General features: G+C 38.5%; 1 protein-coding gene across 10 annotated transcripts in view; it reads left to right on the top strand.

Annotated features, from left to right (window-relative positions):
- Positions 1–16,085, top strand: part of PEX5L (peroxisomal biogenesis factor 5 like) — a 108,177-nt gene that overhangs the window by 85,276 nt on the left and 6,816 nt on the right. For all 10 annotated transcript variants that reach the window (XM_039557307.1, XM_039557306.1, XM_039557312.1 and 7 more), the window contains 7 exons: positions 4,362–4,457; positions 10,817–10,933; positions 11,863–12,006; positions 12,834–12,904; positions 13,669–13,866; positions 15,173–15,338; positions 15,706–15,863. In XM_039557307.1, the coding sequence (XP_039413241.1) occupies positions 4,362–4,457; positions 10,817–10,933; positions 11,863–12,006; positions 12,834–12,904; positions 13,669–13,866; positions 15,173–15,338; positions 15,706–15,863 (950 nt within the window). The remainder of the gene's footprint in view (positions 1–4,361; positions 4,458–10,816; positions 10,934–11,862; positions 12,007–12,833; positions 12,905–13,668; positions 13,867–15,172; positions 15,339–15,705; positions 15,864–16,085) is intronic.

Raw genomic sequence — 16,085 nt, 5'->3', positions numbered from 1 at the left:
TGTAGTGGTTTTGTTCACTGCCTGCTTCATCCTGCTTGTACTTGGACTGTCAAAGTTGTCAGCTCCCAACACACAGGCTCATCTGTCTTGACCAAGTTCTTAATCTGCTTGCAAAAGAAATCACGTTAGGGCTTTTATCAAAGCATATGTTTTCCATACTTTGTCCTCTCTAGGTCTTGTCTATCTCATTTAAAGGTAACCTTTGCAAATGCAACACATTCTGCCGTACCCCAAAGATTTCATCTTGTCAAACTTGCTGCAGGTTTCCATCAGCAGTTTCCCAATCACCTCATCACTCATCTCTGACATGTCAGATTCAGCTCCTCAAAGTGAAATGCTAAGTAACTAGGTCATATTTTCATTAAAATTATGCAATCTTCTTAACAAAATCCTGTGTTTACCAGCACTTGTGCCAATACAAAATCCAAAAGACAGGCCTTGAACTACTGAGGGAGAAACGTGTTTGAAGGCTGTAATGGGCAGTGGTCACTGGTGGCTGTCACTGGGTGTGGCTGTCTTGCTTCTCAGCATTTACTCACATCATGCTTTACCTATTATTAACTCTTAAACTGCATTGGCCCAAAGTATCCCTGTTCTTTCTTTTATCTGCCATTCTGAAAAGTTCCTTGTTATGCTTTTATTGGTACTGAGACATCCTAATGTGTTTGGTGGGGGGGGGGGGTTGAAGTTTTATTTTTAATCTTAAAATTACAAACTGCAGAGGGAGATAATATATTCCATTGTCTGTGCATAAAGTCTGCTCATGTTTTAACGCTTTAAATATTTTCCTGGGCATTTTAAATATTTCATTGCTCACACAGAATAGACAAAACCCCTGACAAGCTAAAAATCTGTACCTAATTCTAATATGTCAATTGTCACTCTTAGACAAAGGTATAGTGCAAATCTTGTAAAAGTTAGAAATCTCCAGTTTGAGGCAACAATATTTAGAATGTGAAATTAATGTGAAATTAATAGCTACAGAAAGACTAATGGTCCTAACTTTCCTTTGATGTGCCACTTACTCTAAGGAAATGAAGAGTTACAAGGGACAGACTTTGCTCATTATTTGAAGACTTGATCAAAAGTTAAGACTGCAATTCAAGCCTCTCATTAGCATTTAAGGTCCAACAGCACAAAAGGAGAATACAAGTGCAGAATAGTGTGTGCAAATGCATTGGAGTGGAAGGTTTTTCCCCTGAACACAGAAGCCATGATCAGCTACAGCAGCTGGCTGTAGAGAGGTGAGAATATCAAACCACAGTGTCCAGTGTCCAGTGTCCAGCCTCGGACACAGCCATCCCACCCTGACCCACCTGGGTGGTGCTCCCTTAGGGAAGGCACCTGCAGAGTCCCACCCCATCACCTGCTGAAGATGTGAGATGTGGAGATCTCCAGTGCTGGCCCTCCACTCCCACCCCCTCTCCCTGGGCTGGCAAAAGGCAGCGTGTTTGGGGCTTTTCGTGGGGCTTTTCATTGCTGGGTGTCACAACCCACAGTACGACTCTACACTGGCTATATGCAAATGAAGCTTATGTGGCTTTTGTTAATGACCTTTTTCCCCCTCCTGCTGTTCATTTAATGGAGGAGAAAGTATATTTCTGTGGGGACGATGTGGGGATGAAGTGTGGCAGAGGAGGGGACCTCTGTGCTTCCTGTCCTCTTCCCCCTCACCTCTGTGCTGCCCCTACAAGCTCACTCTGCCCTCCTGCACTACAGCTCAGTCTGAACATCCTCATTTACAGGATTGTCCTTGACCTAAGGAATGGCAGTCACTGGAAACAAATGGGTAAGAAGCGGAAGTAATCAAACTGTTTTCAGGAGACAGCTCATAAATAATGGAAAGGCCAGGAACATAATTAGTGCCTATCAACAGAGTCCTGTGTCAAGAAAAACAAATTTAATTCTTTGATCAGATTACAGGTCAATTTGATAAATGTTGGTGCGTGATATTCTACAAGAGTTTTGAATTAATGTCATATTCTGATTGTAACACTGGCACCATACAATGTGAATAAAGCAGCTGTTAAACAGATTAAAACTGGCCAACCTGAGGTCCCAGGAGCAGTAGTTATTTACTAGGAATTGTGATCACACAGGGATTGTTCTGGGATTCCAAAGAGAAACAACGTTCTTCAGTATTATTGATCTGAAAATAATCATGCAGGCCAATCTCAGAAAATTCCCATATGATGCAACAGTGGAATGAAAGAAATTAAAATAAGGGACACTTAAAAAGGAGCTGGTGATCAAGGCATCTGTATAAATACATATTGCAATACAGTCCCTTGGAAAATCACACATTTCAGAGCAAGAAAGCAGGCTCTGCTTACAACACTATGCTGGAAGGCAATTTGAAACAACAGCAGTGTTCCCTGTGCAGTACTGGAGGAAGAGGAGTGTGTACAAGGAAACATAATTAGTGGGAGACAGGAGATCACCTGATTTCTGTATAGAGAATCAGCAAGACAGGTGCTGGAATAAAGGGTTCACTTTGTTTGTCTGTATGGCTATAAAAAATTAAGAGGGGGACTAAAAGTGACACCAAAAAAAAGTTAAAATCTGAATGTTTCATATTGAAAATATTTAATATTGAAATGTTTTATTTAATTAAATGTCTTTATATCCCTAGAACCTGATTAAAATCATCGGTGTCTTTCTACAGAGAAAATAAGGAATATGAAAAAGTATTTTAAACTACTAGAAAAAAATAAGAAATGATAGTTGGAAACTGAAATTAAAATTAATAAGAGAAACAAGGAGGGCAGTTAAACAAATTGCAAGCAAAGTGATGACATTAAGGTCTCTTGATAACTTTAAATTAAATCCAAGAAGCTTCCTCAAATACATTTATTCCAGACAATCTCCATTTGTTCTCTGAAGAACATAATTTTGATTCCATGGCTGTTGAGTGACAGTTGCTATTATGTGATACATAGACAAATGAATGATCTGAACCAGTTATCTCTTCTGCCCTAAATTCTATTAATCAGTCAAAATAAATCTTTCATGTATAGGACTGGGTTTTGGTTTGTTTTGAATGACAACCTGAAATCTCTTCCTGGCCTCACCAAAGGAAAAGAGTATTTTCCAAACATGGACCAGAGGTAGAAGATGTGAAAGCAGAAACAACAGATCCTCAATGTAGACATTCCCTCACACTCTGAGGTTCCTGGCCCAGCAAAGTCCAGTGGCCAGCACAAGAGAACACACACAGAGCCCACCACCACCACGTGCTTCTCACAGAAATTGTGTTGTATCGTTGTTTTCTTACCTTAAGTGTTTCATCCACTCAATGTCCATTCCACTCATCAGTCTCTAACTGAGACACCAAAGCCTCAGGAACAAAACAGAAACCCTAGGGCTCATTTGACAAATGAATGTCATCTTTCTAGGGAAAAAACCTTGTGTGTACAACCACAGACAAATGTGTTTGACCATACATTACACACGACGTACACGAGAGCTCAGAAATGTGTCAGATGTTCCATCCCAGCAGTGTCCATTCCAACACTTGCAGGCACAGCCCAATGAGTGTGAGGAGAGAAAAATTAGCCTTTTAGCAGTGTGGCTCATAGAAATTGAATATTACAAGTACAGCCATCAGAAATATAATCAGGGAAATTAATGCAATTTGAAGCAAGGGCACACAAGTGGCTAATGAGTTTAACCTCCTGACAAACACTAGGGAAGGGATTAGCAGTCAGAGCTTTGTTTAGCAAGGTTAGGCCACTTTGTGCTTTTTCTGCCATCCTTAAATATTGTTAGGTTTTGTACAGTGCTTTTTGTAAAAAAAAAAACCCTTGTTTTCAGAAAAAGAACAGGCAGAAGGTTATTATGTGCTTCCAATGGGATTGACCAATGGTAAGGTACATAAGAGAGATGCTGATTGTAAAAAGGATTTTTCCTTCCAGTGAAATCCAGGGCAAACCTGGCTCTCCAATGTGATCCCAAAAGAAAACAGGAAAGAAAACCCCTAAATGTGCAGGGGAAAAAAAGTGTTTTCTTCCTGGATCATAGTCAGTGGAAAGCCTTACCACAGTCATAATGCAGAAGGAATAAGGAAGGTAAAATAGTCAGCTGTCTCCTTTCATAGTCCAACCCTTGCATTGCCTTTTCTTGGATGTCTCTTTATCTGTCACACATCTTGAGTGAAAAGAAAAATCTGGAAAAAATTACTCTGCTTCCCATGAGAAGTGTGTCTGCTACAGTGTAAGAGAATTCAGAGGAATTCATGCAGGGAAACAAGAAGTTTTCCCCAAGGAAAAGGCCATTTGGGGCTCTAGGCAATTAAAGAGGTAACTCAGAAATGTGGCAGAGAGTCTATCATGCCTTTCTGATTTATTCTTTTATTTTTTTAGGCACGGTCAAGTAAGGAGCAGCGTTGGGGAACACCTCTTCTCTCCAGAAATCACTCCTTGGAGGAGGAATTTGAAAGAGCAAAGGCAGCTGTTGAGGTATTATTTCATTTATTCTTTCCATTTTCAGCTGATGTTCTACAGATTTTGTAGCAAGGAGAAAGTTGGAATTGGATTATTTAAAGCAGAGAAAAGGCACAGTTCCTGGAGTTATCAACTTTAAATATCACCTTGTCTCTTAAAAAAAAAGAAATCCAAAGCCCTTAGCTATAAACAAAGATTAGACAGAATCAAGTTTTTAAGCTGAATTTTTGTTGCTAGAGCAAGTGGATAAATGGCCCATAAATGTAGCTAATTCCAAACCACAAGTCAAAGAGGGAAACATTTCTCCCCAGCAATTGTGTGCAATCTGTTCTTTAAGCTCAGACACAAACCAAGTCCCCACTGTGAAAGCAGAGCTTAGCATCACTGATGAACAGCACAAGCACCTGGTGTAAAGCAGAGCTGGACATAAGCACCAACAACACACCATTTCCACATTTTTACAACTAGTGGCAGAATGTTGAGCTCAGGAGTATTCTTGTTTCCTGGTAAATCAATTTAGTTTGAAAAGATAAAGGTATTTGGATAGTTCTATTGCACTTCTGGTTTTTTTCACTAACTTCCACATTTCCAACGTCTAAAACATCTCTTGAGTGTTGTCTTATACCACTAGTCCAAATTGATCCTGTCTAGACACAAAGTAGAATACAGGTGTTTTAGCAGAACTCAACAAAAAATTAGATATAAGCATTGATCTGGAGCATCATTATCTTCTCCGGGGTTCCATGGGCAACCCTTCAAAATCCCATCACCACAAAGAGCCAAGACGGATCCATTCCAGCAAGAACAGAATTTCAGGCTAAATTATATAACAGCCACTGAAACGAGTTTTTAGGGTGCAGAGGATGATGCTGTGAAACCAGTTCCTCAAAACTGGTTAGTTTTAGCAAGGACTACAGGCTCATTAATCTCCAAACCATCTGGAACACTTCAGGGATATTTGAGTCTAGATTTAAATTTTAGTCATGCATATTAGTGCTCTTGTAACTCAAGTTTTATACCATTCTAATTCCAGTGTTGACAATTGAACTATTCTAGATTAATATTGGCTGATGTCAAATGAAACGATGCCTAAATCAGATACTGGCTTCTAGCTAGAAACAGAATTTCTTGTTGAAGTCATTAACCTGATTTGTTGGTTTTTTCATTATATGCTATGGTGAGATGCAGGGTTTCCACCATGGTTTCTTGGGATTTTTATTGCACACACAAAGAAATCTTGTCTCAGCGTACAAGGCTAAAATGGACACAATCAGTAAATTGGCTCTTCCACAAACTAAGCACTGAAGGCATTTTTTCCTTTCCAGATCAAATAAATTCTTCATAAACAGCTGCTGGTGAGGCACAGGAGATGTTTTTGATGTCACACATCATACACATTTGCTCCTGGCAGGAAAGGAGGGAGTTGCTTTCAAATTGCCACTGCTTAAAATGCTTTACATGTTCCTAATTGCACTGCAGGCTGATCCTCAGGGTGGGACGTGCTGTGCTGTGACCTGTGAAGGCAGCACAGGGAATCTGATGCTGAACATCTATCTCAGAGTTAGTGGTTAAGCAAATGATGTCAGTACTCCCACAATTGCCAGAAACTTGTGTGATGGGGAGTTTCCAGACACTCAGCAGAAAGAAAAATGAGTTGAGCCCAACAACAGATTACAAGACATTACTGAATTACTTTGCAGAGTAAAGTAAGGAGAAGAATATATTTTAAAAAACCCCCCTGCAGACTAAAAGGTCATTCTGAGGCAACAGAGACAGGCTGTTAAAATACTTTAAAGTAGTCTCAAAAATGGCTATTAAAAAGAATCTAATTAAATGTTTCCCCAGCTGTAGCTGGCAGCCTTAAGTTATTCTTTCTGCTTAAAGTAGAACCTTGGGCCAGGTAGTTAAAATGTAAAGGAAAGGATTCTTCAAGACCTTATAGAGCAGTTACTTCCATTTGCATATGAAAAGAGCTGAATTTTCATCCCAGCTAAAACGAAGTGGTAAGAAAGCTAGAGTGATTGAAATAAATTGGAGCCCATCTCAGAAAGATTAGTGCTTTCTTAAGCAGAGAAAAGATACCATTCAAAAATTCATTTTTTAGGCTTCGTATGTTTCTGTAATATTCTTCAATTGGGAAAGCTCCAAGTGGAAAGATTAGCCAGAAAACTGATCAAGAAAAGGAAGTAAATCTCAGGTTCTTTGTGGCCTAGTTCGAAAGGAATTAATTAACAATTCAGTAAATGAAGACACCAAACTTTATCCTCTACCCAGTATTCACTTTAGAGCTTTGGGAATGGTTTTAAGATGTCAAATTTTGAGATTAATGAAGATTTGTGAGGTAATTCTTTCTTAAGAAGGTGTAAAGATGTCTATGCCATTGGGGAATCTTTTAAGAATAAAGTGGTGAGTAAAATAGCTTTTTTACTAGAGAGGTTCCAGATTCCCTTGCAGTGTTTGGGTCCTTGCAGACCCCACTACCTTTTCTGTTATTCTGGAAATTGGATTTGATTTTTGCCTCATGATTTTTTGTCTCAATAATTCCCACGTGCCATAAGAACTATGTTTTAACACAATCTTTCTAATAACTAGTTCTGTTTCACCAAAAATTGGTACTTTTGAATTTCTGAAAATGCCAGGATAGGGATTCAGATCCATCCTGTACCTATACTCCATTAAAACAATTGTTTTATCACCATCCTATGGTGATGAGTTAGAATAAATAAAAATGAAAGTAAGTAGGTGCAAAACTTCCAACTGAGGAATGTATCAGAGATGGAAAAAAAGCTGTTTTGGTATTTTCTTATTCAACATTTCTCTGATTAAACTGCAGATGCCACACTGTTTTGTGAGCTTATGCATAAGAAATTTTGAGCTATCCTTCCCAGCATCATTTTATTTACAACACAATGTCACATGCACCATCTGCTGTATAATGTACTGTTTTGAAGCATCAGAGCACATTGCAGATAAATTATGTGACAATAAAGGAAAAAGATGGGATTCATTTATTCTAGCCTGGGAAAATATAGTCCAGGACCATCAGCTTTGTGGTTCCCATGAGTACTGGTTGGAGTAATTTCTGTACCTACAATATTCCTGTCTCACTATTGAGACATTTCTTTGGATAGGCCTAAGATTGTCCAAACCATTTTTTAAATTGGGAACTAGGAACCTGAGTCATTCAGATGCATTTTATTTGATACTCTTTCAAATCACAGTGGGAATCTTTGCCTTGATATATATTTTTTATCTCTAAACTTTGCTAAATTTTCAGATTTTTGAGAAGATACCAGCTAAGGAAATCTCACATAGCTAAGCAAACTTGCTGTGTCTTTCACATCAAAGAGTATGGTAATGCAGTAATTCAGAGAACAATGACAGAACCTTTCTTATCCATTGGTCAATCAGGAATACTGCAAATTAATTTTTGTCAATACAAGACAGGAAAAAATCTAAAAGTTATCACAATAGGTAAATTTATAAATACATACTCTGCCCATTTGCATTGGATCATAGAAAATAAAGAGCCTGGAAATATTTTGCCTCCCATTTGTTTAACTGCTTCAGCATATTTTTAAATACTAAGAGTAAAAATAGCCTCTTTGACAAAAAGCAGAATTTTCTGCTTGGAAGCAGTCAGATGATATGAACATTTTTCCCAGTTGTCATTCCACTTAACTGCTGCAGATGATCTGAGAATGTGTTAAATGTGTTCAACTGGTCTGAAGACTTTTGGTTCCTCCGAGTACTTCACCAGCCTTAAGGTGGCAAAAACATTGAAATGAGGTTAATTGACACCGGTGGTGAAAATACTAAAACAGAGTTAAAATTAGATCTAGGAGCCTTGATCCAAAGCCAGCTTTTCAGAAAGGCTCAATATCAATTTAACCCTCCTGCCACTGAAGCCAGTGAAACAATTGCTACTAATGGCAGCTGATACAGACTCAGGCCTTCAGCAAACACTGTGTAATATTTACAATTCTCTTTCTCAAGACATCAAACTGCTCTGCTGTCAATATTGGTACCGCAGCATTGGGGCAGTGCCTGGTCCAGGTGCTCAGTGCAGCTTTGCTGTACCAGTTTCAGAAACCCCTCATGCTCAATGTCCCCTGTACATTGGGGACATATGTAGCTTGGCCCAAACAAACAAATATTTTCCTATCATTGCAAAATAATGGTTGGTCCTGTGTCCAAGTGCTGTAGGATGAGTTGAGAGACCTTATACCAAAGCTGGTCTTCTACTCATTGCATTTTCCCTCCTCCTTTGAGTCACTGTAGATGGACATTCAGGGTGGCTACTTGAGAGCACAGTAATTCACCGGCTTTTTATGTGGAGTGCAAACACAGTGAACTTCTGTGTTAATGGTAAATATGTAACTAAACAGCAGAATTTGAATTTAAGTCCCAAACCCACTTATAGGCTTGCTTACTATCTGCAGAAATGTGATGTGATGTTTCCATACCATTGATTCATAAGGGATTTTTGTGGGAAAAATGCAAGCAAAAATCCTAATATAAATATAATACATATATATATAATTATTTCTATAAATTAAGCTGGCTAAAAAAGGCATGACTAATTACTTTTCAGTAGTTTTATTGATTTTAATCTGAAGGAAAGGGAAATTTTCATTTTTTTTACCTCATGCTGAATCTCAAAATTACTGCTAGTAAAAGCCTGATCACATGATTTTTATTTCAGTGCAGCATAGATTTGAGCTGAATGAGAAGCAGTTGATGGAAGCATCTGTTGAACAGGATCTTTTTAGGGATTCAAGTGCCTCTGGTCATGGCTAATAAGTGTTAAAGAGGGAGTGATCTGATTCATTATCCCAGCCTTTTCAAACCCTAAATGGACATTTCATCACAATCTCACAATTATTTATAAGAATGAGTTTTCTTCAAGTCTGGAATGTGAGCAAATTCTGAAGTGGTGTAACAGAGTGGTCAGGGGCTGTTCACTTCTATTACCTTGAGTGAATCTCCTCTCCAAGACTGAATGATTCCCAATTTATTTCCTTTTCCACAGAGGAACATAGCAGATACCTGCACAAATCCGATAATTGCATGATTCAGACAATCCTGAATTGAAGACTGAATTCAGACAATCCTGAATTTCTGCCTGAAAGGAAGAAAGTATGCTTTCCTTTTTCCAAGCACCTAAGGGGGGTTGCAGCAAGCCATGAAATCACAGTCTAAGCTCTATTTCTCCAATCATGCACATGTGGAGCACTAGCAAAATTGTCAGCCTTGTAATAAAGACTCACACAAAACTATCTGGACCAGTTCATAAAACTTCAATTAATTTTGATTAGCACCTTGCTCTCAAATGGTTCTGTCTAAGCACCAATAAATTTATTTGTGCTGTTGTCTTTGACATAAATAAGCTGAGACACTGTGCCCCCAGTGCTGTCAGTTCACTGAAACACTGGCCATATCCTTGTAGGAACTGGAGAATTTTGGAAAGGCTCATAGTGCTCTGTAAATATTCTGCATTGGATCTCCTTTTCAGAGTCCCATGACTAGTGTGGAGGCTGAAAAAGTAGCACCTTAATTTGGATTTTCCCCTTCTTTAATTCTATTTCTATCTCTTGGCATCATTTTCTAGTAGCCACTTTCCTTCTGGTCGTTGCTAATCTCATTTGTTGTGCTAGATCTTGTCTGGTTTTCATAATTTCTGTTTCCCTTGTACATGCATTTTTCTCTCATCTTTCAGCTGAATATTAATCTCACTGTATGGTTTTATAATCCCTTGTAGATTCCTCTCACCAGCAGAGTATACAATGCAATATTAACATTTCTCCACTATGTCAAAAAGCCCAATTTATATTACATCCCTTACGCAAACACCCTCTGTCTAAGCTTTGGCATTTCTCTTTCTCATAGCTGAAAATGCTGCTGAATATACCAAAGTGACCAAAGCTTGCTGTCTTTCAAGCTGTTTTATCTATTGTTTTTCTTTTGCATATGCACTGAGTTGATTTTTCTTTTTTTTTTCTTTCTTTTCTTTGTCCAGGGACTTGCAGCATTAATTGCCTTCAAATTTTATGTAACAATTTGCTGTTAGCATCAATAAGATGGAGTGTAAGCTGCTGCAAATCCTGCTTCAAATAGGACATACACTGCCTCTGAGATAAAGGGTTTTCTGTTGACAAAATGCATTCCAATATAAGAGATGAAATTTAATTATATGGAATTCCAAACAGGAGATGCAGTATGTCAGTCCGTGTGATTATTAATAGAACTAACACTGCTCAGCAAACTGACAGACTCAGACCACTGGTAGAAAGAAATTAAAAAGTTTTTTAAAAACAAAACCCTTTATTTTAAAGTTGTGTTGTTCATTTTCTCTTTTCCTCCATTTCTTCCAGTCTGACACAGAGTTTTGGGATAAAATGCAAGCAGAATGGGAAGAAATGGCTCGCAGAAACTGGATTTCAGAGAACCAGGAAGCACCAGGGCAAGTCACCATCTCAACCATTGAGAAGGTAACACCAAGTTTTTTATTGCAGTACATCCTCCCTATGCGACTTTGAGATGAGCCTCAGCTATCCCAGGGAACCCAAGGAAACTCTTTGGACACAGAAGCTGATTTTACCCAAAAGAGCTCATCCTCTTTAATTGCCTGTTAGTGGGGCAGATTTAGAAGACTTTACCACAGTGAGAATCTGTTTAGGCTTGCACACTGCCTGCATTCAGCTGAAAGGATCACAAAGCAAACTGCTGGATTATGGGCACTTTTGAAAACAGGAACTTAAGGAAAAACACCAAATAAAACTACCTGGGCTGGCACATTCAAACACTGTTGAAGATAAGAGTTATGGAGATTCTGTCTCTCTTCTTCATTCCTTCCACTCCATATTTTAATATGATTTCTATTATGGAGCTGATATTAGTACACACTTTTCACACTGCAGTGACAAGAGAAAAGGACAAAACTTAAAGGAATACTAAAATAAACTCAGGTGCTTGCAACACTGTTCTGTATCTGGAAGGTTAATTGAAGATTTCAGGATTTTAACTGAGCAGCCATGAGGTTGTGAGCACTGAAGGGACTCAGCTGCTTGGTGTGTGTATTTTACCATCAGATTGGATGTCCTGGGCTCAGAGGTTCAGTTCTGCTGTTAGTGCAGGCACTGTGAGTTGTTGACACTACCTTTGATGGAGAGCCCAGCCTAAGTACCAGTAAGTATAACTTCAGAGCTAAAGTAAAAATAAAGAGAGTCAAAACATAAATGTCCAGTGATGTGACTTTTTACACTTTCTGTCATTGAAATTCCACGGGGCAGCTTGTGCCATTTCCACAGAACAAAGGTTGTTTACATCCAGTTGGAAAATGGTGAGTCATTGCATTTTTTAGACTTGTCATTCCCTGCAACTTGTTGTTCATCACGGGTCCATTATCTCTCTTCTCCAGGGTTATTATTTCCACACTGAGAATCCCTTCAAAGACTGGCCTGGTGCTTTTGAGGAAGGACTGAAAAAAATGAAAGAAGGTGACCTGCCTGTTACAATCTTATACCTGGAGGCTGCAATTCTACAGGAGCCCAACGATGCAGAGGTATTCACTGCTGTGCCTTGTACTGGCAAAGGAAAAGGGAACTCCCATTAGCCTGGAATGATGGAATGAATTCTGGGCTCAAGCCTTTGCTAGTCATGACTGACTGAAACATTGGATTCTAAAGGTTGTGAATTAGTGTATGCCTTTAAATAGATAAAAATGAGTTCTTCATAGAATGAGAATCTGATTTTGAAATACTGTTGCTTGAAATATTTCAAACCTTCCCTTCATACCCTGATGTTTCCAAACTATCTTGTAAACACCACTATTGAAAAGATGATTTAACAAGACTGTTGAAAAAACTTACTAAAGTTATATCAATTTCTTCAATGCTGCTGTTTTCAATGAGTTTATATTTAAAGTCTGTTTTTTGTGAATTAAAAATATTTGTGCTGTAAGTATCTAGGGCTCTTTGAATCTACTGCTACATTAAATTAAACAGCATATTTCAAAAAAGCAGAGAATCCCAAACTCCCTAGAACCCCCTAATATATATATAATATACAACTTAATAATACTTCTTCTCTATTTTCCATAAAATGGTAGCAAAATTTAAAATGTACAGCAACTCAAATTTAAGAAATCAGCATGTGATCATACACTGACAGAATACCCATGCATTCATTGACTATAAATATTTATTAGGCCCAAAGATATTCAGAACTGCATTGATTGGGACTGTTGGTGTGCACACTGTAGAAAAATCTGTGGTTAGTGCTGGACAGATCTGCTGCTTTTCTTCACCTTTGTGATTAACAGTGATATTAGTTGTAACTCTGTTTGCAGTTGGATGTATTTAACAAACTAAATGATGATTATTTTTGCAGGCCTGGCAGTTCCTGGGTATAACACAGGCAGAAAATGAAAATGAGCAGGCAGCCATCGTGGCCCTCCAAAGGTAGATGGAGATCAGTCCTGAATCTGGGGTCTGATGAGTGCTGGTTAATGGAGACCTGGGGATATTTAGTACCATTCCTATCTTGGAATGTGAAGCATTTATTTAGCTGAGTAGAGCATTGACACAGATATGGAAACTCCCAGTGACTTCAGAGGGATGACTAGTGATTAATATTTCTGTTTTATTAAATAAGTGCAATATTTCATGGAGTAATTTAAGTACATGAACAAAAGAAAACTTACATGGCCTAATAAATATGAGTTAGGCATGATGCAAATGAAGTGCCTTTTTTATATTCCATCCACTTGGCATGTTTTCTGTAGTCTGTCCTTTAATGAAGAGGTTTTCTTAATTGGAGTGAGCTCCCTTCAGCTGCTGAATGCTAAACTGCCAAGATTTTTAGGTTGATAGAGATGTGAAGATCACAGAACTCTTGTACATGAAATGTGAGCCCCAAAATATCAGCATCATTGTTATTATCTTTCTGTAATTGGTTTTTGTGTTTCCATTTGATTCAATTGCATCAGCACTGTTAACCATGAAGTTATTTCACCTAGGGATACTCAAACTTATTTATATGTCACTTATTAGCTTACCTGGATAGAAATCCAAGGGGTTGCCTGATGTAGGGGCTTACTCATCCCAAGTTTTCAAAAGAGCAACAGTGATGATTGTGATTTTCCTCATATTGATTATTTTGGAACAATTCAAGCATTGTGCTTGGCTGCAGAAATATCTCAATATATTTTTTATTTTCTGCCGAGGTGCTTGGAACTGCAGCCAAACAACCTAAAAGCTCTAATGGCCCTGGCTGTGAGTTACACCAACACTGGCCATCAACAAGAAGCCTATCAAGCCCTGAGAAACTGGATAAAGCAAAATCCAAAATACAAGTATATAGTGAGAAGCAAAAAAGGGTCCCCAGCACTTACCAGGAGGATGTCTAAGACAGCAGATGAAAGGTAATTGCAGTGGAAATCCTCATGGTGGAAATTTTAGTGATATCCCTAGGACTGGGGATGCCTGCTGTGTCCCCTTGCTCTGTAGAAGTCCAGCCTGTTCCCTGTGATGGAAGAACATGTCTCTAACAGCAGGAGAGGGAAACCAACAGAGAACATTTGGTTTAATGACTGAAGGCTTTATCTTTTATGCCATCCCTGGAAGTTAAAAAAAACCTAAAAAACAAAAAAGCAAAAAAACAGTTAAAAAAGGATGCTTCTCTTCAAATCCCATCACTTTCCTCTGTCCCTGTCTCCTGCTTCAGTATTCCCACATCCTGCAACTTCATCCTTCAGCTGCTTCCACATCCATACTAAGCCTTTATCCAGCTCTACCTGTGTGTGTTCTTCCTACTGTTCACCATTTTTCCCATATCCCAGCCCAGCCACTAGAATCCAGGAATGAGCCATTTTGCAGTGCAACGTGGCTTCAGTCCACTGAGAATATTGAGAGGTGGCATCTGCCTGTTTAAAAGCTGTTCTGGTTCTAACAAAGAGACAACACAGCCATTTGATTTGTCCTCAGCCATTTTAAATAACAAAACAATTCATGGGTTGGCAGCCCTTCGTCATGATTTCATGAGGTCAATAAACAAGTACCTCTGGACTGTGAGATGCATAATGAAGTCATTAAAGGCATAAACATGATTTACAGAACTTGGGCTATCTCACTGCCTGTCATTTTGAAGACAGGCCTTATGTTTTACCCTTATCACTTACAAGTCCTGGGTTGACAAGATAATTTCATATGAGCAAAAATAAAATATGCAAGTTCTGCTTAATTGCTAAGCATGTTATTCTACTTTGGCTTCATCCTGCTGACATCTGGTGCTGTCAGTAGAAAGGTTTCAAGAAGCTACAGTGGGCACAGAAGTCTTATGTTAGGCATCTTTCTTCGAGGGTCTTGGCTGGTCCCTTATCTATTCTTCTTAAGAATGGTACTCTTTTTGCCACTAAAGAATTCTTTTATGTCCAAGAAACTCATCTAATTTGAATAGTTTTAAAAAACCTTCATGTCCTCCCACTTGGGTTCATGGCTGTACTTTGACTTCATTTCATAGATGAACTTTTTTTGTTTCAGATGTGAGTTTACAACAGCACCCTGATGTAAACCCCTGCCATGATGAAGAAGCTCCTTTACAAATTTTAGGAGTACAACACTTCTGATAAATCCACTACAAGAATTTTCATTTCCAGCTATGCAATCAACATTGAAATATTTGTAGATAACTGTATGATGGGTCTTTAATTATTTTTCACCCTTGTCTAGCTCATTACTTGAAGAAGTAAAGGACTTGTACCTGGAGGCTGCTCACCAGAATGGTGATATGATAGATCCTGACCTGCAGACGGGACTCGGGGTTCTTTTTCACCTGAATGGAGAATTTAACAGAGCAATAGATGCATTTAGTGCTGCTTTAACTGTTCGACCAGAGGTACATTTTATACTTTTACATTTTAAAAAATTTAGTTTTACAGGCCATTTCCTTTCTCCTGTCTGGATCAGGCTATTATTAATGAGATGTCACTTCTGCCATTAAAATTTTAAGACCTGAAATAGAAATGTTAATTACAAGACAGTCCTGTTTAGAAGCAGATTTATGCATGTCCAATTCCTACCTGTGTGCTGATTAATGGTATTAGATATATAAATTTGCCTGTGATCACGAGTCAGAACCTCACATTCCTTGTCAATTAAGATACAATACTATTATTTTCTGCAGACCTCCTTCCTTTGCAAGCAAAATGAGATATTATGTCTGGTTTTTGACACCTACAGTAGAAAACTCCTTTTCTCACCAGGACTATACGTTATGGAACCGCCTTGGGGCAACCTTGGCAAACGGGGATCGCAGCGAAGAAGCTGTGGAGGCCTACACACGAGCTTTGGAAATACAACCTGGCTTCATCAGGTCCAGATACAACTTGGGGATAAGCTGCATCAACCTAGGGGCATACAGGTGAGTGTGAAAAATGTGTAAACAGAAAGTCAGGCATCACAAGTGCCAAGTGAAGATTCATTTTCAAGCTGGAGGTATCTAAGAAAAAAAGAATGTAGCTACATAATCTCAGCTACTGTAAAATGTTGTCATAACTTTTCACAAAGGACTAAAAAGCATTTTTTTTAGCTCTAAGTGCAAATACTTTTACAATCAGTGGGATTGTTCTCTCATTTAAACTTA

The sequence above is a fragment of the Corvus cornix genome, chromosome 9, assembly GCF_000738735.6.
Source record: "Corvus cornix cornix isolate S_Up_H32 chromosome 9, ASM73873v5, whole genome shotgun sequence".
Lineage (NCBI taxonomy): Eukaryota > Metazoa > Chordata > Aves > Passeriformes > Corvidae > Corvus > Corvus cornix.
Note: the sequence above shows the minus strand (reverse complement) of the source record. Positions and strands in the feature narration are given on the sequence as shown.